We start from the raw sequence: 26,828 nt of genomic DNA on the forward strand, positions 1-26,828 counted from the left end.
TCAATGTTTTAACTTTTTCCTGACTTTATTATGACTTTCCAGCTAGGATATTTTTTAATAAAACTTCAAATTGCAAAAAGAAAAAAAAAAGGAAAAAAAGACAGCCACTTGGATGCACAGTTCAGGGATCAAAGATGGCTGCCAGAGAGAGGGGAGGTAACTAGCTGCATCAACTTTCATTTTCTGCCCTTCAGTGGGGGAGTAGTTTGCACAGGACAGGGAAGCAGACCCCTCCTGGAGTCTGCACCAGTGGGTCATGGACCTTAAAACTTCACACTGATTGTCAGACACACCCTCCACACAGAAAATGACATGCAGGCAAGATGGCAGCTGAAAGACCCTTTGGCTCTCAAGTGTAGTGAACACACAGCGCAGAATCAGGGCTGGAAGTCTCAGACAAATGTTTTTTGTTTTTTGTTTTGTTTTTATTAGTGTGTGTGTACCCCAGAATTTGCAACATTTTGTTTTCTATATTTCAGTGATGACGAATGGGTTGATGACGATGCTGCCATGTGAGGTCCATTTTGGTTCCGGACTTCTGGACAAGGCTGTACTGTCATAACACATGCAGGCTGAAAGATACAGACACCTGCTGTGTTGGTCAGGAATCTTGAGCAACATTCCCTTAGATGCATCCGTGAAGTGGATGATCCTCGATTGTGTGGTCCCAATTGTCTCATTTGAGCCCATAGCACACCCAGCTCTGGGTGGGAGCCAGTCACGAGCCTAACAAAAAAACCAAAAAAAAACCAACAAAAAAACCCACCTCAGCTGGGAATCAAACCAGAGTTCACCAAGCAATCAGCCCACAACACTAACCACTTCACCACAGTGTTCACAGATGACCGTTCACTGTTTGAAGCTATACAGTAACAGTGGCTGGTTTTGTCTTGGCTGTTGATGCCATTCCATCAGACAACTGACACCACAGGCCCATTTCTCCCTCGTCCGCACCACTTCACTCTTAGAATCATACTTAATTTTATTAATGATTATATCTTTTTTAAACTGTTGCTAACTTTCTGCCAGTTGAACACAGCACTGTGAAGCTAGGCACAGCACAGCGCACCACGCTCCAAACTCAAAACGTGGCGGTTGGCAGGTCAGCGCTGTTGTCCAGAGCATCCCACACCGCCTCCACCCACGCCTCCACCCTGCCAACCACGGCAGCCGCGTTCTCCGACACGCGCCCCCACCCCCACTCCAGGCAGTCCCCCCATGCTGCCACCACCCCCTCCCCAACGCTCTCCCACCCCCTCCACCAGTCGGCGCTCTGTGACGTCACCACAGCGGCCACACGCCTGGCAGTGTCGCACAGAGGCTGGAGCACCAACGACGTCAAATGTCCTGACAGCCACCGAGCCGACGTCTGGCAGCCAGAGATGACCCCCTCCATCATCGCCGTCACAGCCCCCTCCACCCCCACCCCTGACAAGATGCCCCCCACCCCTTTCACCGTGTTCAGCACAGGCTGCAGGAGCCGCATGCTGAGGTCCTGAAGGAAGCCCTCCCCCATCACCACCCTCCCCACCACCACCACCGCCACACACAGCACCCCCACCCCGCAACACAGAGGGAACAGGCTCTTACTTCCATACTCGTCCACCTCCTCTTCCGACTCCAGGTCGGAAGCGTGGATGGAAGAGGCGCCTTCGTCGTCATCATCGTCGTCCTCCTCATCACTGCCGGTGGGGGTGATGAGAGGCTCGCCCCACTCCGCATTGTACTTGTCGCTGTCGTCGTCGTCGCTGTCTGCGTCCTCTGAGGCCCCAGTGTAGAGGAACGCCCGGCTCTTCTCTCCGTATTCAGGCGTGACATCTGTTCCACATAAAATAAGTGCAATCTTGTGGTCACACACAATGTCCTTGCTTCTTTTTCAAGACTGAAGCCTGCTTCATCATCTACATACAGCTACACAAATGCACTGTGCCACACGTGCAAACATCAAAATAAAATGTAAATAAGCCACAGCTGAGTAAGCTACAATAAGTACGATACCATTACCTTGCGGAAGACACAAGTCTGCTTTTTGTAGCATACATTAAACTACAACTCTCCCTAAAGTACTCATGTCAATGTGTGGACAAGTACACACACAGATGCACATGATACAATGTTCAAATTCTAATCATCCATAAAAAAAAGAAAAAAGAAAAGGGGCAAGTGTCTTTTGTCTGCACATAAAACCAAACAGATCTACACAGGTTTAAAGAAACAAGCAATTAAAAAAAACAAAAAACTTTTGTCTCCCTCCACCTCGTTATCTCCCCTTCCCACTCCCTCACTCCACACCTTTACCACCTGTGTACTATCTCCATCCAGGTGTGCAAAACCCTCCACCATAACAAAATAAACAACAACATTCAGATACAAACCTGCTAAAAAAACAAAAAACCAACCTCTTTTAGAGAGAGTGTAACATTAGTCACAACTCACACACATCTCCCACCTCATCACCCCCTCCCCCCCATCTCCATCACACACACATCAACACATGGCCCCTCCCCCCATCTCCATCACACACACACATCAACACATGGCCCCTCCCCCCATCTCCATCACACACACATCAACACATGGCCCCTCCCCCCATCTCCATCACACACACATCAACACATGGCCCCTCCCCCTATCTCCATCACACACACATCAACACATGGCCCCTCCCCCCATCTCCATCACACACACATCAACACATGCGCACACATAAACATGGTCTGGGGGAGGAAAATCCTATCATTCAAAGTATTGTCTGGACAGAGGTTTTATCAGATTTGAAAACTGTGATAGTGAAACACGAATATTTAGTGTAGATATTTCCAAAACTAAAGGCCATAGTGTGCAATGTCCAGAAAACATGGCACTTGTCTTAACGCTGGATTTCATACAAGCATATGTCAAACAAAGAGTTCAGGCGAAGCCTGGTGGACTGTAAATCTTTACGCTTGGAGCAGAACCAGTCAATGAACTGAAACCTACACAAAGCTACTTTGAACTTTATTCTCCAAGATACTGGAAGCCAGTGTAACTGATATAGAAAAACAAAGAGTACATGGTGGTATGCAAGAGGCTTTCAAGATGAGATGAGCTGCTGAGTTCTGCACAATTATCACATCATACACAGGTTCTCAAGACAGACTGACTGACAGACAACTGTAAAACACAACCAGACTTCAACACACACCTGGTACTGGCTCTTGGCTGTCATCAGCAAACTCGTCTTTAGGTGGGGTGTCCTGCAGTCGTATATTAGGCGGCAGTTTGATGTTGGGCCCCACTTTCACCTGTCACAAACCATGTCATCTTCCTCATCAACACTCTTCCTCAACACTCACACTTCATGCTACAACACTCACCCTCTCATTTTTAAATAAAACATTACACTGAAAGGTCCCCTGCAAGTGGATTTTTCTACAGAACTTTGCCAGGGACAACTCATTTGCTGCCATGGGTTCTTTTTCATGCGCTAAGTGCATGCCGCAAACAGGACCTCTGTTTATTGTCTCATCCAAATAACTAACATCCAGACCACAACTCAAGGTCTAGTGGTCAGTGAGGGGGGGGGCGGGGAGGGGGAGTAAACACAACCCGAGAGTGGAATTCGATCCCGTGCGCTCAAGTTTCTGTCGTTTCCCAGGCGGACGTGTAACCACTAAGCCACCACTCCACTACACGTGGTTTCAGTTTGTTTCTCAATGAGGCGTCACTGCATTCAGACAAATCCACAAACGCTACACTACATCTACCAGGCAGATACCTGACCAGCAACATAACCCAACACGTTTAGTCAGGCCTCGAGTGCATGCTTTTGTATTTGTGTACCTACCAGAGCAGACTTCTTCCACAGAATTTTACCAGAGGACAACAACACTCTTGTTGCCATGGGTTCTTTTTCAGTGTGCGAGGTGTGTGCTGCACATGTGACCTACGTTTATCATCTCATCTGAATGACAAGGCGCTCCATTTCATTTTTCAGTCGAACATGGGAGAAAGACGAGAGCAGGTTTAGAACCCACACCCTCACGGTCTGTGTTGGCAGCTGAGCGTCTTAACCATTCTGCCACCTTCCTCCACTACAGGTCACAGTGCAATTTAGGGAATTTAAGTTAGCTAGCTATGTGTTAAATAGTCCAGTTGGTCGTTTATTGTAGGTCCCCACATGAACCTCTTTTCAAATAATAATCTACAGAAGTAGTGCATACAATATTTGATTACTGGTAATTTTTTTTGTCCTAATCCCGCTTCCCCCGTCCCGCCTCTCACACACACCCTTCCAATATTATGTTTTTTCTTTCTCCAATCACTGACACTCACCCTCTCCATTTTACATTTTGTACTCTATCTTTTCCACATTCTGTTCTCTCTCTCTGTCTGTCTCTCTCTCTCTTCCTTTCTTAGTCCCCTCCCCCTTGCCCCCCCCCCCCCCCGCCCCCCCACCATACCCCCTCTCCACCTCAACCGCCCCCTTTTTCATTCGAATATACAGAAATATTGACTTCTAATTTATAATAACAATCATCATTATGATAGAAATGATAATAATCCAAATGATAATAATAATATTTATTTTCAGTCTAATATCATCATCTTAGATGAACAGACTATAAACAAATAAACAAACGAATACTGGTAACAGTGGCAGACTGAAGGCTAGACACTCACGTTCCACGACAGCATGGTCTGAGGCTGAACAGTGGTGCCAGCAAAGACCACCACGCCGTCACAGAGAACGGCGTGACTCAGCTGACAACCATCCTCGATCGTCACGCTGCCCCACAGGTAACAGTTCTGCAGCTTCACGTCAGCACCTGCCACAACAAGTAACACAGCTTAAGGTGGTTGGCTTCTTTTCCTTTTTTTGACTCACTTGTGTAAACAAAGCGAGTCTATGTTTTAACCCGGTGTTCGGTTGTCTGTGTTTGTGTGTGTGTGTCTGTGTGTCCGTGGTAAACTTTAACACTGACATTTTCTCTGCAAATACTTTGTCAGTTGACACCAAATTAGGCATAAAAATAGGAAAAATTCAGTTCTTTCCAGTCATCTTGTTTAAAACAATATTGCACCTCTGGGATGGGCACAAAAAAAAAAGAAGCCTAATTATATGCAAACTGCATTTACTGTTATATTTATATTTTTTGTATTCTCTAAACTTGGCACTTTGACCTCTTATTCTGACACAACAACAAGAGGAGTCATTATTATCATTTTTTGTTCAAACAGGAACTTCTTTTGCTAAGCATGGAAGTTTTTATTTATTTTGCAAACGTTTTGGTGCAGATAGTAAAAAAGGGAAATTACTCTGTAATTAATGCTAGGGGACTTAATTTATCACAAGTGAGTCTTGAAGGCCTTGCCTCTCTTGTTTTTAACACGGTTTGCACATTTTAACTTTGAAAATCTGATGATGATTATTTCAACTTACAATATCTAAATGGATGGATGGATGTACGGAGGGATATATGTATGCATGCATATATGGATGGATGCATGTATGGAGGGAAGGATTATGCACAAATGTATGTATGTACGGAGGGAGGGATGTGTGCATGGATATATGCATGGATGTATGTACGCATGCATGGATGCATGGATGGATGTATGTATGTATAGATGTATGCGTGTATGTATGCGTGTGTGTGTGTGTGTGTGTGTGTGTGTGTGTGTGTGTGTGTGTGTGTGCATGTATGCATGCATGCATGTCTGTTAAACATACATGTAAGTACGTAGGTATATGTAGGTATGTACTGATATGATTGATATGGATACTTATATAGCACCTATTCTTGGCCCGAGACCAAGCTTCAAGCGTTTTATTCACACAGTCACTTGCACAGCAGGCTGCCTACCTGGGTACAGCTGAATGAGAACAGCCTTTCAGTGCTCATCGGCCATCAACCCCTTAGAGAGAGAGAGAGAGAGAGAGAGAGAGAGAGAGAAGGAGAGAGAGAGAGAGGGAGAGTGTGAGCGTGCGTGCGTGTGTGTGCGCTCTTGGGTGTGTATCATCCATATTCCTATTTTCTTGGTGTATTTTATGTGTGCTTGTCCTTCTTCTTCTTCTTCTGCGTTCGTGGGCTGCAACTCCCACATTCACTTGTATGCACATGAGTGGGCTTTCACGTGTATGACTGTTTTTACCCCGCCACGTAGGCAGCCATATTCCGTTTTCGGGGGTGTGCATGCTGGGTATGTTCTTGTTTCCATAACCCACCAAACGCTGACATGGATTACAGGATCTTTAACGTGCGTATTTGATCTACTGCTTGCATATACACACGAAGGGGGTTCAGGCACTAGCAGGTCTGCACATATGTTGACCTGGGAGATCGGAAAAATTTCCACCTTTCAACCCACCAGGCGCCGTCACCGTGATTCGAACCCGGGACCCTCAGATTGACAGTCCAACACTTTAACCGCTCGGCTATTGCGCCCGTCGTGTGCATGTCCAACACTGATGTAATCTGTGATGTAGACTGTTTTGTGTTTTGTAAAGCACTTAGAGCAGTTTTCTGCCCATAGAACAATTCTGTGGCTGGGCTTAGTGTGAACGCAGCCTCATTATCATCATCATCATCATTACCTATAGAGCAGTTCTGGCCGATGATGGAGTCTTGGATCTGTGTTCTGGCCTGCACGGTGGACCCCTTGCCGATCACCACGTTCCGCTTCAAGTCCACAGAGCTGCAACACCGTCCACAAAGGTGTTTCACAAAAAAACCTTTTTTTTTAAACTTTAAAAAAATTTTCACCATCACGTTTCTGTATGAACTTGATGTTACCTGTGCATACTTCCTGGTGTTGTCTTGTATTCTCAGTATTTGTTCATTTTTTTAAAAAATTAAAAAATATATAAAATTTCTGTGTGAAAAAGACTCCCCACAGCCAAACAGTTTAGAATCAAAGCTCTCAGTCACACACTACAGCTAAAGTGAAAACAACACAATGGGTCTGTTCACTTCAAACAAGGTCAAGGGGCAAGGGTTAGTCATTGTTCTATTGCGCAGGGAAACTGGCTGCATCTGTCAAAGCTTTGTTGCACTGTGAAAAATGGTCCTTTTGACAACCCCTTGATGTCAACTAAAGTCAACAATGACAGTGCAGTGTCGAATCGACTGAAATCACTCATGGCAGCAGAAAAGCTGAAAAAACCAATGAATCACCAAAGACCCATAATTCAAAAACTTTCATTTTGTGTGGAACCTACATAAAAGCCAAGGTAGATTTAGAGTGCTGGCTTATGCCCACTGTATGAATTGTTATCTGTTAGGAAGATAAGAACTGATTTCAGTCTGGAAAAACTCCTTCCCTGATCAGATTTAAAAAAAAAAAAAAAAAAAAAATCATTTGTTACTTTAAATTTTACACTGTTGTGAAAATTTTCAATCATGTCCTTTACCACTGACAGAAACGATAGGCAATTTGTGGAAATATTCACTGCTGTCCTTTACCACTGACAGAAACAATATGCAATTAATATTCACTGCTGTCCTTTACCACTGACAGAAACGACAGGCAATTTGTGGAAATATTCACTGCTGTCCTTTACCACTGACAGAAACGACAGGCAATTTGTGGAAATATTCACTGCTGTCCTTTACCACTGACAGAAACGACAGGCAATTTGTGGAAATATTCACTGCTGTCCTTTACCACTGACAGAAACGACAGGCAATTTGTGGAAATATTCACTGCTGTCCTTTACCACTGACAGAAACGACAGGCACTTCTTTTTCGCCAGTAATATCAGACAGCCAACATCATGATCCTCAACAAACCTGGGTAAGGTAATACCTTAAGACCTTAAAAACAGCTTCATCATCTTGACCTGTTCTAACAATGACAAATCGCTGGTTCAAGACACAATTTCCTCCTTCCACGCTCTCTTTCAGTAAGCACTCACATCAGGAGGGGCACAAGATGCTGGGTGAAAGGTGTCACAGCACGTGCCTGTGCTTTGAGGTCATATCCTGTCCACTTTTCTTTTTTTCTTCTCAATTCTTTCCTGGCCAAGGTGACGTCATGACTGAGGTAGATGCTCTTTTCCCTACAGTCTTCCCTGGCCAAGGTGACGTCATGACTGAGGTAGATGTCCTTTTCCCTACAGTCTTACCTGGCCAAGGTGACATCACAACTGAGGTAGATGTTCCTTTCCCTACAGTCTTACCTGGCCAAGGTGACATCACAACTGAGGTAGATGTTCCTTTCCCTACAGTCTTACCTGGCCAAGGTGACGTCATGACTGAGGTAGATGTTCTTTTCCCTACAGTCTTACCTGGCTAAGATGACGTCATGACTGAGGTAGATGTCCTTTTCCCTACAGTCTTACATGGCCAAGGTGACGTCATGACTGAGGTAGATGTCCTTTTCCCTACAGTCTTACCTGGCCAAGGTGACGTCATGACTCAGGTAGATGTTCTTTTTCCTACAGTCTTACCTGGCCAAGGTGACATCACGACTGAGGTAGATGTTCTTTTCCCTACAGTCTTACCTGGCCAAGGTGACGTCACGACTGAGGTAGATGTTCTTTTCCCGACACTCGATGTCCTCGTCACTGTTGTTGACCATGATCAGCTTGGGGCTGATGGGCTGGGTCTTACGGCTGATGATGTCCTGGCTGACACACCACACAGCGGCAAGAAATTCATTCATTTACTAATCAGTTCATGGGGGCAAGTCTCTATCAAAAGGGCCCTAGGTCCCATAACCTTTAACAGCCATCAGAGCAGTGAATTCATATTGACCGGGTCTGGGGCTCGGCATGGAAAGGCAGTGTTCAAATCTTCCGCTGTTTTATCCTTCCCCAACCGAGTCAGGTACCCATTCACACACTGGTGGAGAGAGGAAAATCGGAGCAAAGTGCCATTCACAAGCCCACCACACTATGTAGGAATACAGCCTCCAACACTTATCACTGGTCAACACTGGATCAGAAATCTAACACCTGACCAGTTCTGCCATGGCAAGCCTCTGCATCCGTGTTTAATTGGACATCTTTTCACTTTAATAATCTTTTCACCTGTTCACATGTTATGTGGTGGGGGGGATGTAAGGGAGGGCATGTGTGTGCATGGATAAAAAGGAAGAAAATGGATTAATGAGAACAGTGCAGTCAACAACCAGAAAATACTAACATTTTACTGTACTGTACTGTTTTTTTATCACAATATATTTCTCTCTGTAAAATTCAGGGTGCTCTCCTCAGAGAATGCATATCACCACCCTTTTTTTCTTAAAAACAAACAAAAAACCCAAAAAAAACCCAGTGCATTAATATCTGCAGGTCAAATTACAGAAGCATTTCAACTGAACCATGTGTCAGGGAATCAGCAATTTCAAATGAAATTAACTGGTTGGAGATTATCTCTTTTATGTTTTGTTCTGATATGTTGTAACCATTTCATTATCTGGGGACAATTTAGACTATCCAATGACAATGAAACAAGACATAATTTCATGTGATCTGTTTACCACAGACACAATAAACTATGTGTGTGTGCATGCATGTGTGTGTTTGTAAAAGCATACAGAAGTGATTATTTACCCAATGACATCATACATATAGGAGGTGGTGATCATTTACCTGATGATGTCATACATATAGGGGTTCGTGATCCGAGCACAATACTTGTTCTTCAGCACATTCACATGGACAGTGTTGCCAAAAATCTGAAACAGTTCAACATCACATTGTGAAAGTCAGATACTTAGCAGTAACAGGGTTCCAGTTTTAACATGAACTGAGCTCTTTGCTGAATGGCAGTGGTTAAGGGTTATACTCAAATTCCATCACTTTTCCAGAGCCTGAAGAGCAAAACATGTTGTTTTTAACAAAACTTTTCCTGCCATGGAAATGGTTCTCTTTCTTCCAAATTTTTCCAGACTTAATGATTCTGTATGAACTCACTCTCTCTATATATAGACAGATAGATAGATACATATCTCTGTGTGTGTGTGTGTGTGTGTGTGTGTGGGTGTGTGTGTGTGTGTGTGCGCGTGTGATGTGTGTGATGTTGTTTTTTTCTTCCAAATATATACAGACATGCATATACATAAACTCAAAACCAAACAGTGTCAGTAGCATTACTGTACTTATTTGTGTATTCATTTGTTTTATTTCTTTACTTACTGTTTATGAATAAATCATTTGATACAAATGGTAATATGGTTCATCAACCGTCACGTTAAAATTGAAGTGCAACGTGTGAGCACAGTTAGTATAAGCTTTAAGCTTGTTGATGCTCCTTGGTCACTGTTTGCACTGTAATCATGTGTATTGTTGAACAGTTCAAGATCACTCAAACCAAACACCAACCACCACCATGACAACAGAAACCCCATCCAAACCAAACCAAACCAAAGCAGAGGGCCGCACCTCCTCGTTGATGATGATGCCGCGGATGAAGTCGTCCAGGGTGCAGTAGTCAAAGTTGTCGGTGAAGAGGTGCAGCACCATGGGGGAGCACACGTACAGCTGGCCGTCCAACAGGTCCTGGTGCAGCACCATGTCCTGGTGCTCTCCCTGCACACAGCCACCACACACACCAGGTCACACCTCCTCAGTCAAGGCTAGGTTGCCTTAAGAGCAACTTTTCCACATGGTGAGGATGAAACCTGCTTCCTGCACCGCCTTTGTTTTGTTGCGCATGTACTCCTCGCCTTCGCCACTTGCTCTCTCACCCCTAGCACGCAAGCGTGTTCGCGTTTAAAAAACATGTCTCAAGTTACAACATGATTAACCCCTTCTACAAGCCATCAGATTACACTGTGATGGGCACAACAGCCGAGTGGTTAAAGCAGGTTCAATTCCCAGTCACAGCACCTGGTGAGTTATCTAAAGGGAGGAGTTTTTCTATCTCTCAGGTCAACAGATGTGCAGACCTGCCAGCGCCTGAACCCCCTTTGTGTGTGTACGCATGCTGAAGATCAAATACCCTCATTAAAGATCCCGAAATCCATGTCAGCATCCTGTGGGTTATGGGAACAACAACATACCCGGCATACATAGCCCCCAGAAACGGAGTATGGCTGCCTACATAGCAGGGATAAAAATGGTCAAACACATAAAAGCCCACTTGTGTACACAGGAATGAACGTGGGAGTCGCAGCCTACAAAGAAGGTTATAATATTATTTACATTGCTGAATCATGGTGCTGGCTCTGACAACAGCACCCACAGCCATACTGTTACATGATTAACCCCTTCCACAGACATCAGGTCACAACATGATTAACCCCTTCCACAGGCACCAGGTCACAACATGATTAACCCCTTCCACAGCCATCAGGTCACAACATGATTAACCCCTTCCACAGACATCAGGTTACAACACGATTAACCCTTTCCACAGCCACCAGGTCACAACATGATTAACCCCTTCCACAGCCATCAGGTTACAACATGATTAACCCCTTCCACAGCCACCAGGTCACAACATGATTAACCCCTTCCACAGCCATCAGGTTACAACATGATTAACCCCTTCCACAGCCATCAGGTCACAACATGATTAACCCCTTCCACAGCCAGCCACCAGGTCACAACATGATTAACCCCTTCCACAGCCATCAGGTCACAACATGATTAACCCCTTCCACAGCCATCAGGTTACAACATGATTAACCCCTTCCACAGCCATCAGGTTACAACACGATTAACCCTTTCCACAGCCATCAGGTCACAACATGATTAACCCCTTCCACAGCCATCAGGTCACAACATGATTAACCCCTTCCACAGACATCAGGTTACAACACGATTAACCCTTTCCACAGCCACCAGGTCACATGATTAACCCCTTCCACAGCCATCAGGTTACAACATGATTAACCCCTTCCACAGCCACCAGGTCACAACATGTTTAACCCCTTCCACAGCCATCAGGTTACAACATGATTAACCCCTTCCACAGCCATCAGGTCACAACATGATTAACCCCTTCCACAGCCAGCCACCAGGTCACAACATGATTAACCCCTTCCACAGCCATCAGGTCACAACATGATTAACCCCTTCCACAGCCATCAGGTTACAACATGATTAACCCCTTCCACAGCCATCAGGTTACAACACGATTAACCCTTTCCACAGCCATCAGGTTACAACATGATTAACCCCTTCCACAGCCATCAGGTTACAACATGGTTAACCCCTTCCACAGCCATCAGGTTACAACATGATTAACCCCTTCCACAGCCATCAGGTTACAACATGGTTAACCCCTTCCACAGCCACCAGGTCACAACATGATTAACCCTTTCACTGCAGGACCATGGGTGCTGGCTCTGTACACAGCAAGCACACCCATCTAGATAAAAATGTTTAAGTTCCCACAGCCATAGGGCAGTGAAGAAGTATCCACTATACATTCAGCCATAGGGCAGTGAACTAGTATCCACTACACATTCAGCCATGGGGCAGTGAACTAGTATCCACTATACATTCAGCCAAGGGGCAGTGAACTAGTATCCACTATACATTCAGCCATAGGGCAGTGAACTAGTATCCACTATACATTCAGCCATGGGGCAGTGAACTAGTATCCACTATACATTCAGCCAAGGGGCAGTGAACTAGTATCCACTACACATTCAGCCAAGGGGCAGTGAACTAGTATCCACTATACATTCAGCCATGGGGCAGTGAACTAGTATCCACTATACATTCAGCCAAGGGGCAGTGAAGAAGTATCCACTATACATTCAACCACAGGGCAGTGAACTAGTATCCACTACACATTCAGGCCATATCTCCTATATCCGGTTCATTATACTACCACCCACCCTTCAACCTCCCCTTTCCCACTGTCCCCCCACCCCCCCGCAACCCCCTCACTTTTTTTCCCTTGTATCAATCTTACTGAACAAACATAAAATCCAAGAACAATTACACACATTTACTCACACACACGTAAACCACATGCACACTTACACACACACACACATACTCACATGCACACGCACACAAACTCACACAAACCAACGCACCAGGGGAATTCTGATCTTCTTGTCGAGCGTCACTCGCTGGTAGTCATAGATCTGCTGTGTGACAGGGTCGACGGCCATGAAGATGTTGTCCTCTGTACACCGCATGCGATCCTGAGGGTTGAGCTTCATACACGTCATCGTCATCACTGATGACTTGATCTTTTTACACCGATCTCTGCAACAAACAAGTCATCGTATCACTGATGACTTGATCTTTTTACACCGATCTCTGCAACAAACAAGTCATCATCATCACTGATGACTTGATCTTTTTACACTGACCTCTGCAACAAACAAGTCATCGTTATCACTGATAACTTGATCTTTTTACACTGACCTCTGCAACAAGCAAGTCATCGTTATCACTGATGACTTGATCTTTTTACACTGACCTCTGCAACAAACAAGTCATCATTATCACTGTTAACTTCTTTTTACACTGATCTCTGCAACAAATACATCATCGCCATCACTGATGACTTGATCTTTCTACACCAATCTCTGCAACAAAGCAAGTCATCACATCAGCACCAATGACCTGATCTTTTCACACCATCTCTGCAACAAACCATGTTTCTACCACATTATTTTATGTCAACCCCTGTTTCTACACAAATTATCTTCTGTAAACCACATCCCTACACTACACACATTATCTTCTGTAAACCCTGTTTCTACACACATATCTTCTGTCAACTACATCCCTACACTACACACATTATCTTCTGTAAACCCTGTTTCTACACACATATCTTCTGTCAACTACATCCCTACACTACACACATTATCTTCTGTAAACCCTATTTCTACACACATATCTTCTGTCAACCACATAACGTTCCTACACTACACACATTATCTTCTGTCAGCACTGTTTCTACACACATAATATCTTCTGTCAACACTGTTTCTATACACATATATATCTTCTGTGAACCATGTTTCTACAAACATTAACATCTTCTGTCAACCATAAACACATTATCTTCCATCAACCATATTTCTACACACATTATCTTCTGTCAACCATATTTCTACACAAATCATCTTCAATAAACCATGCTACTACACACATTATCTTCCATCAGCTATGCTTCTACACATATCATCTTCTGTCTGCAGCAGACAAGAAGATAAAAGAATGCTTTATTATCTCTAAATTGGAAACTGTTGACATGCTTACTGATAAAAAGTCAACGTTTTAAAAGCTTATTCATTACCTACAAGTTATCTTTCAAAGTGGAGCTTTCTCGAGAACTTTGCCAGGAACCACCCTTTTGTTGCTGTGGGTTCTTTGACATGTGCTAACTGCATGCTACACACAGGACCTCACTTTATCATCTTATCAGAATGACTAGCGTCCAAACCACCACTAAAAGGCCTAGCGGAGGGATAGAAAATAACTGTCGAATGTGGGATTCGACCCAATGCCCAAACGATTCATGACCACCAGGCCACCTCCTTACCTATGTTCCTGCATCAGCTGTTTGAGGTGGTCCAAACCACCACTCAAAGGTCTAGCGGAGGGGGAGATTTTAACTGTCAAGTGTGGAATTCGATCCAGTGGGCTCAAGATTCTCTTTCTTGGCAGACACGTGACTGACCATAAGGCCACCACCTTAGCAGTGTTGTGTGGGATTCCATCCGATGGGCTCAAGATTCTCTTCCTTGGCAGACACGTGACCACTGGGCGGCCTTCTTACCAGTGTTGTGTGGGACTTGATGCAATATGCTCAGATTCTCTTTCTGGGCAGACACGTGACCACTGGGCTGTCTTCTTACCAGTGTTGTGTGGGACTCAAGGCAATACGCTCAGATTCTCTTCCTTGGCAGACACGTGACCACTGGGCGGCCTTCTTACCAGTGTTGTGTGGGACTTGATGCAATCACACTGTCTTTCTAAGCAGACATGTCGTGACCACTAGGCCGCCTTCTAACCAGTGTTGTGTGGGACTCGATGCAATCACATTGTCTTTCTAAGCAGACATGTCGTGACCACTAGGCCGCCTTCTAACCAGTGTTGTGTGGGACTTGATGCAATCACACTGTCTTTCTAAGCAGACATGTCGTGACCACTAGGCCGCCTTCTAACCAGTGTTGTGTGGGACTTGATGCAATCACACTGTCTTTCTAAGCAGACATGTTGTGACCACTAGGCCGCCTTCTAACCAGTGTTGTGTGGGACTTGATGCAATCACACTGTCTTTCTAAGCAGACATGTCGTGATCACTGGGCCGCCTTCTTACCAGTGTTGTGTGGGACTCGATGCAACGCACTCACATTCTCTTTCTAGGCAGACACACGACCACTGAGCTGCCTTCTTACTGGCGTTGTGTGGGACTCGATGCAACGCACTCACATTCTCTTTCTAGGCAGACACACGACCACTGAGCCGCCTTCTTACCAGTGTTGTGTGGGATTCCACCCAATGTGCTCAGATTCTCTGTCCAGACAGACACGTGAGTGACCACTAGGTGGCTGCATTCCTTACCGGTGTTCCTGCATCAGCTGTTTGAGGTCGACGTTGGCGATGGTGTCGCAGTTCAGCAGGAAGAAGTCGTTGCGGACGAGGGAGCGGGCGTGGATCTCGCGCAGTGCGTCCCCCATGGAGCTGCTGCCCTCGGCCAGCACCACCTTCACCGTCATCGTGCTCCTTTCCTCCCCCCACCGTGACTCCCTGCAACACACGCACACACACAGAGCATACACACACACATACACACATATATATACACACACACACAGAGCACGCACACACACACAGAGCGTACACATACACACACACACACAGAGCACACGCACACACACAGAGAGCATACACACATTTTTATGTTTCATTGTGTCTTATAAACTTCCTGAATCTTCCATGCTCATCATTCCAAATTCCCCTTACACGACGCAGTCTCGTTCTGTCACAATCTAAGCGCCCGATGTCCTCCACAGGAAATCAGTGTTAGGCTGCCATAATGATAATGCCAGACACCAGAGGCGACCCTGCACTGCTGCTGGATTTCTTCAGTGGTGTTCAGCAGTTCAGGTTCTGGCTCAACAGGGCACCACCTACTACGCCCACAACTGATGATGATGAATAACTACTCCATCATGGACTCAGACTGAGCACCACCTCAAGAGTGGAGGCCTCCACCATGTCCTGCAAACACCGAGAACTTTTGGCACAAACTCACCACACACACACAGAAGCAGAAAAGGACTTGAAACTGACGTCATTATGACAGCAGGAATTAAAGGCCACAGATTCTCAGTCCTCCCATTTGAGATCACTGTGACAAGTACCACAGCCAATCCGTTAAAGTGCTTAACCTTTGAATCTGAGGGTCTATGTCGACACCTGGTGGACATGTGAGAAGATTTTTTCTTAACTCCTTGGTCAACATGTAAATAGACCTGCTAGCATTCGAACCTCGTTCATGTTTATACACATCCAGGAGACTGAATCTGAATACTGAATATCCCATAATTCATGTCAGTGTTTGGTGGGTTATCAGCTATAAAGGAAACATGAGGATATTCTCAGCATGTGCACCACCAAAAACTGGAGTATGGTTGCCAGGATGGCGACATAAGATGATCATACACATAAAACACTACCTACATATCTGGATACACGTGAGCCCTAACAAAGAACAGACCTGCAGGACTGATTTATGGTAAGGAAAAAGATTAAATTATTCATGATGCAAACAAAGGTACTTTGGATGGTTGTATGAACAAAGGGACTGCCGATCTGATTCTGACGACATACAAGTCAAATGTATTCTGAAAAATGAATAGTATTATTATCTTTAACCAGCCTGTACAACTACAAGACTGACTCTTAAGATCTTGCATTAACTGAATACATTCTAATTTCTATAAATGTAGGTAAGTTCTCAAAATTTCAGTCTAAGACTGTATTCTGTATTTTTAGAGATTTTTTTCTTCTTCTAATAGACACAAACCTCATGAGTGGATTGAACACTTTTACAATGTCTATAAAAAAAAAAAAAAAAAAAAGAAAAAAGGAAATAAACAGTCATTACTTTTACACAGACTAAAATCAGGCTGGAGAAAATTCAAATTAAGACCAAACATTCTGTCTCTCAGGTCATTACATAGACAATTTCACAAAACCAGATGACCTTCAATAATAAAGCTAAACACAACCCTCCAAACCCAGAAACAGTAAACATGTCTTTAGGGGGACTAGAATGCAGACCATTCCCCCCAATCCTTTTCCCCACATCCTAGCCCCCTAGCCCTGCAAAGGGATGTGCCGGGTGCTGCCGTACTTTATGTGTGTTCGGATGTCCCCGGAGAGGTGGGAGCAGAAGATGAAGGTCTCCTGCACACCCTGCGAGGCCAGGAAGTCAAGCGTGTAGTCCAGAATGGGAACATTCACCAAGGGCAGTAACGCCTGTCAACAACAACAACAACAAAGTAAAACAATAATAATAAGAACAACACAAAAAACAAAAAGTACAATAATAATGCAGACTGATTTTGACACTTCCCAGGCAGGAAGCTCATGGCATTTACAATTAGTTTATGTGTATACAAACATGCATGCATTACAACGACAACAAAAACAACAACAACAATAATAATGCAGACTGATGCTCACACTTCCCAGGCAGGAAATCTGTGGCATCTATAATGTATATAAACATACATGCATCAAGTATACTGCATATGAACAAGTGTGTGCACACGTAATAATCCTGTTAATTAGAATGATAAAGTATCCATTGAGGCAATAAAGTAGAAAACATTTAAACAGTAAATAACACTGCTATGGGTGTGAAATATCAACAATAACATATATAAAGGAAATTTTCAGCTCTCAACACTTTTGTTTATTTGCTCTGCTGACTTGTACGGGAAATAATCATTAAATCATTAACTCATTTCAAATAGACTTAAACTAGTGAAAGCTGACAATGAGGCATTATGCGCTTTTACAATCTGTTTAAACTTATGAGTGTTTCATCATGTTATCATATGTCATGATATTCTGCATTCATGTCAGTCAACTGGCATTAAGTAACTGAAGTAGTATCAAAATTATAATTCCAATTATAAATAATAAACAAATAAATAAATTAGTGCTTATTACCATAGGGACTGTAAACGTTTGGTGTTTGTTAACTTTTACTGCACCAGTGATTGTGTGATTGTATATTTGTGATAATAAAACTTAGTTTAAGTTTGCAAAGAGTTTCTGTCAACTTGGCATATGCTATTGGGTTAGTTGTTTGCTCAATATATCATACAGATATAAATTTATCAGTGTCTTTGTTTCGACTGAAACTAAGTAAACTAACGCATGTTCCCTGACGCCAGTGACAGTCGGTGAATATCTCTGACACGAACACATCACATCAACTCTGTAGTATAGCTGTTCTATTAAGTTTGCAAATGTATTACATATGGCATCAGACAAAAAATAAATTACACACGTAATACTGCATATGATAATTGTATGTTCTCGAGTTTTGTTACAGTATTGAAAATTCAGCGATATTCGGTTCGTTGTTTGATTTCATTGCATCAGCTGAATGGTGTTCACGTGTGCTGACACAACTTGCTTGGTACAAATGAAAAGCTTGTGCAAGAATATAACTAATTTTCGATAAATACAAACCCTTGGCTTTTTCTCTGTAACTGGTCCAAATCTAACATTGAAGCTATCTGCTACGACAACAGCTTGTAATATATCTTCTTGCTTCAAGTCATCTCCTCTGCCTTTCCCTTTAGGAGCCATCTTTGTTGTTTCTTGAAAATGAATGAATGATAACTCTCTGTAACAAAACCTGAAGGAAACCGGAAGTTGATCCCCCACACCCCCAATCACCACCACAACCACCCTCCCCGTATTATCGGAGGAAAAAAAGAAACAAACTCAAATTACAGAATTCTGTGACTAAATGTTTTTTTGTGAATGTGTTGGTTAGTGAAAAACTGTAAAAAGGCCGGGGGGTGGGTGGGAATCAACTTCCGGTTTCCTCCAAAACTGTAAAAGTTCATGATATCAAAATTATCAAGAGAAATCAGGAACCGTGAAGGGAGATATGGAGACCGTAACATGCTGTACGTGTCCACACACCAAATATGCCCCCCGGGCCCTTTTCGTCGCAGTATCAGCATGGTATTAGTAGGAGCAGCTGTAGACTTTTTTTTCAAATAGGAGGAGTACTGTTGTTGTGCATGACTTGGGCCGGGCCACATGTGTGTGTGTGTGTGTGTGTGTGTGTGTTCAGAACTTGATGATTGGTGATACACTATAATGGTTCTTCGAAAAAGACTGTTGAACATCACTGAGTCCTGAAGGTAAACACTTCGAACGTGTAAATGCTTTTGCAACGGGAGCATGTCTATGTTCCCTCAGCTCTATGTTCCCTCAATTCAAGTTACATGATGACCAGAGGTCAAGTAATGGTCAGAGTGACCAGTGGTCAAGCAATGGTCAGTGTGACAGTGTTCAAGCAATGGTCAGAATGATCATTGGTCAAGCAATGGTCGGAGTGACCAGTGGTCAAGCAATGGTCAGAATGACCTGTGGTCAAGCAATGGTTAAACTGACCAGTGGTCAAGCGTGAATTTATAATGAAAATGACGTGAGAGAGAGAGAGAGAGAGAGAGAGAGAGAGAGAGAGAGAGAGAGCAAACGGATGGACAGACATACATACAGAAATACAGGCAGGAAAAAAAGACAGACAAACAGAGGAGTATGCGGAATCCAATTACACGCAGTGAGACATAACTACAATGTCACGCAAGTCTTGCTTACCACTGGTCACTTTGACATGACATGTTACTTGACTTGAGGGAACATAGAGCTGAGGGAACATAGAGCTGAGGGAACATAGAGCCGAGGGAACATAGAGCTGAGGGAACATAGAGCTGACCCCTTTGCAACCTTGTTTGAGAAACAAAAAACTCTTTGGATCTTAATGTGCATTACAGATTGTTTGCAGCCTTGATGTTGTCCGCTCCACTGAGTATCGGCTGCACTATAAATAACTTGACTTGACTTGATCAACGATTGAGGCTTATTTGCCTGTTCGTTGTTCCTACGACTTTGCGCATTTGTGGTTTGGTCACTGGTTTGTGAGTCCATTACTCTAGACAGGAAGGGGAGAACCTAGCTGGATGGTTCTCCCAATATTTGTCTAGCCTTGTCTTGAAGGAGTTCAGGGAAGGGGCGGTGACAACACTGTCTGGCAAGCTGTTCCATCCGGCAACTACCCTGTATAACAATAAAGAAAATGCCAGACCCATTTATTGTCAACCGTTGACAATGAAGTAAGAAGGTGAAATGGTTCAGTCGTGGTACTGGCAAATGGCATTTGTACCAGACTGAACCATTTCACCTTCTTACTTCATTTTATATTTGTGTCATCTGTCACGTTGCCGTTTCACTTCCCGTTCACTGGCTCTGGTCTCATCTCTCCCAGACATTTTACCGTGACCTCGGCCGGCTTCAGTTTGCTTACCCATCCCTTCGATTTGTTGTATATAGCTTCCTTTTCCAACCTTTTCCTCCCAGTGCCCACCCTTTACATTCCCATTCAGTTCCTACCCACGAGTCTGCTAGTACAAAGGCTTGAGAGTCTGGGTTCGAATCCCACATTTTTAGTCTCGCCATTTCTCCCCACTGAAAAACGGCGTCTAGTAATTCGGATAAAACGCGCACTTGGCACACCGAATAAGAACCCGGCATGGCAACATAAACTTGTGTTGTCCGCTGGCAAAATTCTGTAGAAGAAATCAACTCAGACTGGTAAATGTCGCGCCCCGACCCTCCTGGGACGGAACCTACCTTCTCACACAGAAGGAATCAGGAACATGGAAAGTTGAATAAAGTTTTATTCCCCAACAAACAATTGCAAATACAAACAAATGACAATAAAGAAAAACCCCAAAGAAAAATATACTGTTACAAAGTATGGCATACAACACTCATGCAATCAAAGCACATGCACGCGCGCGCGCGCGCACGCACACACACACACACACACACACACACACACACTTGGATCCCGAGTGACAGATGACGGCTGATGATGAAAGTCAATGGACATCCTTTCTGCTCTCCCTCCGAAGCTGGAGCATGAGGGAAAGAATAAGGCCGGGAGGGGACAACCACAAGTCTTGACCTCTCCCACCTACCCCTGACCGCAGACGGTGAGCGGCACTGTCGCAGGGCTGGTGGAAGAGCTGAAGGGATGAAGTCCCACACAAGATGAAGTTGAACGATGAGAAGATGGGTGAAAGGGCGTTGTTGGGGGAGGGTCAAAGGGGCGTGGTTGGCCGGGAAAAGGGAAACAATTTGGTGGGGCGAAAGGGAATAAATGGGATGTAGTGTCCGCGCTCAACTCAGGACGCCGTTACAGTTTGGCGAAGGGACGCTGCCAGTCTGCGGTCCCAGCGTACCCAGACAGAAAAGAAAAATACCAAGAACAGGAACAGGCATGGAACAACTTAAATTGTTCCCCGTGGTGGACTTGGTGTGTCAGGAAACCCGCCGACTTCAACACACACAAGTGTTGTGCAAAACTGGGCAAAACATATTGCCACACACAGAACATCCACATGGATGTTACTTTTTGAGAGCTCTACCGCGCGTCTGCCTTCTAAAAACCAGTTTCAAAATTTCAGCTGCCCGGCTGCCCTGAGTACAACTTAATGGGGGGAAAAAAAACCCAACACGCGAAAACCCAAGAAATGACACAATATGCAACTCAAGCACACAAAAGCAACAGGCGTTCGAAGTTTATACAAACCCATCCACACACAGGTACACGAAATCGGAAAGAAAAACAAAAGGTCAAAAATGTGATGTAATCGCGACAGTAAAGAACTACATATGATTATATATACGCATGCACTCAAGGCCTGACTAAGCGCGTTGAGTTATGTTGCTGGTCGGGCATCTGCCTAGCAGTAGCAGATGTGGTATAACGTATATGGATTTGTCCGAATGCAATGACACCTCCTTTAGAAACTGAAACAAAAAACAAAACTAAAAACTTCAATCCTCTTTCTGTTACTAATTCTAAACGATTCTTCCCTCTGGTGGCTCAGTCGGTCGACCCGTCCACGGTTGCTGTCATTCCACTTCTATCAATGACGTCATTTTCTGTTTTAATCTCCCAGCTTCTGCCTCTTCATCTCCCTCACCACAGCGACGTTCCCGTTCTGTCATTTACACATGCCGATTTGCACATTTTCCTTGTCATTCCATCGATATGATATGAATTATAAATACTTGAAATGGCTCCTATCCTCAGTCACAGACCGAGCTCTAACTCAAAGTCATTTGCAAAATAGGCTGCCTACCTGGGTAGAGCCGACTGACATCTGCCATTGGGCGCTCATCAGTCATACGTTTCCTGTGTCATTCAGCTAATCAGGATTCAGTCACGCGCACACACACCCTCACATAGACCAATAAAATCTTACTACTGACCGTGAATGACCGTTTTATCTACCCCGCCATATACTGAACAGCCATACTCCGCCGGTTTTCGGGGTGCGTGTGCTAGGTATATCTTCTTTTGCTTTCCCACCATATTCCTTTCCCGGCCGACCCCAGCGGCAGCTGAGACACCGTGTTAACTGCTGTTTCTTTCTTCTTTCCTTTTTTGTTATGCTTTGTTTGTTTGTCACATCTTTTAACACTACCAGTAATTCATTACTGACTATTTGTGCAATTGACAGTGACTGCCTAATCAAAATTTGGTCGCGCTTACAATTCATTTTAATTCTGCTGTTCGTTTCCGATTTTACATCATTCAGAAGCAAAAAAAAACAACAAAAAGGAAAATCATTATCAGGCAGGGTATAATCACAGATGTTCCTTTCAATGACGGTCAGAGACGGACGCACCAATCAAAGTAACTAAACTGCAAGGTTTGTACAAAGCCAGTTGATGTTGACAGTTTGCATGTGGTCTTGGGGTGGTGTGGGTGAGGGAGTATAGGGGTGGGAGGGGGGGGGGGGCTGCGGGGGAGGGAAGGGGAAGGGGGGGGGGGGGTAATGAGTGAGAGAAGATAGGAGTGCGGAGGGTCTTACAATCAATATTTTTCTCACTTTAAGATTTCGCCAGGAACCTCCCAATTGTTGCTGTGTTCTTATTTTTATTATCTCTCTCTCCGTCTCTCTCTCTCCCCCCATCTGTGTGTGTGTGTGTGTGTGGTCTGTGTGTGTGTGTGTGTGTGTGTGTGTGTGTGTGTGTGTGTGTGTGTGTGTTGTTTTGTTTCAGTTGTTTTTTGTTTGTTTGTTGTTGTTTTTTCACGTATGCTAAGTGCATGCTACACATGAGACCTTGGGTTAGCGTCTCATTCCGAGTTCGAAAGACTACCACCCAGACCGCCACCTAAGACTGGCAGGCTTTACATAATGTGACGATACCCCCAAACAGCCCGGGGCAATTTTTTGCTGTGAGAACATCGTCGGCTCTGCACGCTCGGGAGGGAAAGGAAAGCAAAAGGGAAATAACTAATATTACTTCCTGTTTACGAAGCAGAAGCTCCAGCACTCTCACTGACTGACGGAAACTTTCACTGGCTGAAATTTTCAAGGTAAGAAATTCACGTGTCTGGTATTTATTTACTTCTCGCTGTACCCTGATGGATTTTCTTAGTGCTTTTGTTGTTGTTCACTATGCTGATTTAGTTTATAATGATCGATTTATCGATCTTGTTGCTGTGGAAACACCTGTGAATGCTTGTGATTGAGTCACAAAGAGTGTGTCATATTGCCAAACACTGATTGGCTGCCGAAATGTTGAAATGGGCGTCGGCTTTCCTGGCGTATAGTTTCGTCAGACATAAAGTACATGTCGTGTCTAGTTGTAATGAGAGAATGGAAAGACAAAAACAGTTATGTTAGAAATATAATCCAAGGAATTTCTTACCTTAAAATATAGAATATGACCCTAAAATAGATTGCTGAGTGAAAGGAAAAATTGGCTGCACAAATACAAGCTTAGAAGAAAAAGGAAAAGAAAACATGTGTGATTGGAACCACTCACACACTTATGTAATAAGAGACTGATCAGAGGCAACAAAACTGTCTTGTTTTCTTTGTACTTGGAAGTCTAGGGTTACAATCCAGGCAACAGCATGTGGATTCAAGTATAGAAGGAGAAAATATCATATACACACAGAGGACATATGTATGTATGTATTTGTGCAATTGTATTAATGTGTGTGTGTGTGTGTGTGTGTGTGTGTGTGTGTGTGTGTTCAGGGGGAGGATAGCGATAGAAGATGTGTGTGTGTGTGTGTGATTGTGTGTGTGTTTGTGTGTGTGTGTGTGTTCAGGGTGAGGATGGGGATAGAAAGTGTGTGTGTGTGTGTGTGTGTGTGTGTGTGTTCAGAGTGAGGATGGGGAGAGAACATGTGTGTATGTGTGTGTATGGGTGCAATAGCCAAATGGTTAAAGAGTTGGACTTTCAATCTAAAGGTCCTGGGTTCAAATCTTTTTATTGCCTGGTGGGTATTTATCCGATCTCCCAGGTCAACATATGTGTAGACCTGCCAGTGCCTGAACCCCTTTGTTTGTATATGCACGCAGAAGATTGAACACACACATTAAAGATCCTGTAATCCATGTCAGTGTTTGGTGGTTTATGGAAACAAGAACATACCCAGCATGCACACCCCCAAAAACAAGAGTATTGCTGCCTACATGCTGGGGTAAATAAACAAAACGGTCATATATATGTAAAATGTTACATGTCTGTCTGAGTGTGTATGTGTGCATGCCTGAAATCTGATTGAATGACACAGGAAACGAATGATGAGCGCACAATGGCAGCCGTCAGTCGGCTCTACCCAGGTTGGCAGCCTGTTGTGCAAATGACCCGTGTTTGTAAAGTGCTTAGAGTTTGGTCTCCAACCGAGGAGAGGCACAATTTAAGTATCCATATTCCATATCAATCAATCAATGTGTGTTTGAGTGTTCACAGAGAATTTGTTGTGATATTTTGCCAGCTTTTAATTGTATGATTTGTCATTTTGGGCTGGGAATCCAGGCTCCAGGGTTACTTCAATACTGAACCGTTACAATCATCAGTAAGTCGCAGCTTCATTAAAGGGAACTTATTTTGCAGAGAAGTGTGTCGTCACAGTCCCTTTCTATTTTTCAAAATGATCAGTCTGTTTCAGTTTCAGTTTGAAGGTGTCAAGGTGTACAGACTGATCCATAGAATTATGCCACACCACATCCACTTAAAAAAAAACACACACACACACAAAAGCAAAAAATTCGACAACAGATGCCTCATCATCACATAAAACTAACATGATGATCAGGCCTTGAGAACATATGCTAGGTCCGTGTAAAACATTAGCTTAGAAAAATTGAAAAAATAAGAGATAACAAGATGAATAATAATGGTACTTGTGATAATGATGATGATAATAAGAATAAGATGAAAAATCATATGATGAATTAAAAAGAAAAGAACAAAATTGATGAGTTAATAAAGTATGAAAAAAATGAAAAACGAAAATAAAACGTTATCAATGGAAATAGAAAAAAGACTGTACACACTCAACCGGTGTACAAATGTAAACACACACACACACACACACACACACACCTCAGCTCCCAGGATACATTGTCACACTTACACATACACCCACACACACACACACACACATACGTGCTGATACACTCACATACACACAGAACACACACACACACACACACACACACACACACACACACACAGCACACACACAGAGGCACAGATGCACACAGACACACATAAGTGCATGTGTGTGCTCACATGCACACACACACTGAATTATTGTACACAGTATACACATGCACACACACACAAACACACACACACACACACACACACACACACACACACACTCTCTCTCTCTCTCTCTCTCTCTGTCTCTCTATCTCACACACACACACACACACACACCACTGTCAGACACACAAAGACACACAGACACAGACACACACATACGCACACACATGCACACACTCACACCCACACGCACACCCATGTGTGCGGGCGCGCACGCGCACTTACTCACACACACACACACACACTTGCAGCAGAGGGAATGCAGTTAATTCACACACACACACACACACACACACACACACACACACACACTTGCAGCAGAGGGAATGCAGTTAAGTTCCGGTTTCCTGTCTGGCTCCTTTCCCCCCAGTCATAATAAAAGGCACCAGCTGAAACCTTTTTGTGTTTTCAGACATATTCCAGAAATTCTCCGTTTCTCGTTTGCGTTTTCTCATGCTCCCATGATCCCTTTCACACTCCATGGCTTGTGTGTGTGTGTGTGTGTGTGTGTGTGTGTGTGTGTGTGTGTGTGTGACTTTGTGTGTGTTTGTCACTGTGTGTGTGTTTCAGTGTACTGCATATATTATGTGTATTTGTGTTTGTGTCATGTGTGCATCTTTATGTTTATATAAAATCAAATGTCTGTGAAATACATTTCTGAATGTAGATTGGTTATTTGATTCTCGACTTCTGAAAATCATTTGGTGTCTAGATTGAATCAGAGAGAGAGAGAGAGAGAGAGAGAGAGAGAGAGAGAATGTGAATTGAAGATCGGAAGCTGATGATTTTATCAATTTATGTAATTATTTCAGAACTCCCGTTTAAAATATAACTGTGCACAGCACTGGCCAACCAAACCTTTTTTTTTTTCCAGACAACTTAACCATTGTATAGTTTTGACACAGATACCAACCATACCTGTGCTTTGACAACTGTAATGTTATATTGTTTTGACATAGGTACCAAATCATACCCATGCTCTGACAAATTTAAAATTGTATAATTTTGACAC

General features: G+C 43.8%; 2 protein-coding genes across 2 annotated transcripts in view; one reads left to right on the plus strand and one right to left on the minus strand.

The window, feature by feature from the left end:
- Positions 1-18,781, minus strand: part of LOC143283646 (translation initiation factor eIF2B subunit epsilon-like) — a 42,050-nt gene extending 23,269 nt beyond the window's left edge. The window contains exons 1-11 of the mRNA XM_076589846.1: positions 18,623-18,781; positions 17,271-17,395; positions 15,473-15,658; positions 12,982-13,156; positions 10,370-10,516; positions 9,578-9,663; positions 8,486-8,611; positions 6,578-6,678; positions 4,663-4,808; positions 3,185-3,284; positions 1,591-1,818 (exon numbers count right to left, since the gene is read on the minus strand). Of these exons, the coding sequence (XP_076445961.1) occupies positions 1,591-1,818; positions 3,185-3,284; positions 4,663-4,808; positions 6,578-6,678; positions 8,486-8,611; positions 9,578-9,663; positions 10,370-10,516; positions 12,982-13,156; positions 15,473-15,658; positions 17,271-17,395; positions 18,623-18,742 (1,540 nt within the window). The 5' untranslated portion in view covers positions 18,743-18,781. The remainder of the gene's footprint in view (positions 1-1,590; positions 1,819-3,184; positions 3,285-4,662; positions 4,809-6,577; positions 6,679-8,485; positions 8,612-9,577; positions 9,664-10,369; positions 10,517-12,981; positions 13,157-15,472; positions 15,659-17,270; positions 17,396-18,622) is intronic.
- Positions 18,782-23,502: 4,721 nt separating this feature from the next.
- LOC143283647 (UDP-glucose 6-dehydrogenase-like) overlaps positions 23,503-26,828 on the plus strand; it is an 89,795-nt gene continuing 86,469 nt past the window's right edge. The window contains exon 1 of the mRNA XM_076589849.1: positions 23,503-23,564. The gene's annotated coding sequence lies outside the window, so the exon portion shown is untranslated. The remainder of the gene's footprint in view (positions 23,565-26,828) is intronic.

Source organism: Babylonia areolata, chromosome 7 (genome assembly GCF_041734735.1).
Source record: "Babylonia areolata isolate BAREFJ2019XMU chromosome 7, ASM4173473v1, whole genome shotgun sequence".
Taxonomy (NCBI): domain Eukaryota; kingdom Metazoa; phylum Mollusca; class Gastropoda; order Neogastropoda; family Buccinidae; genus Babylonia; species Babylonia areolata.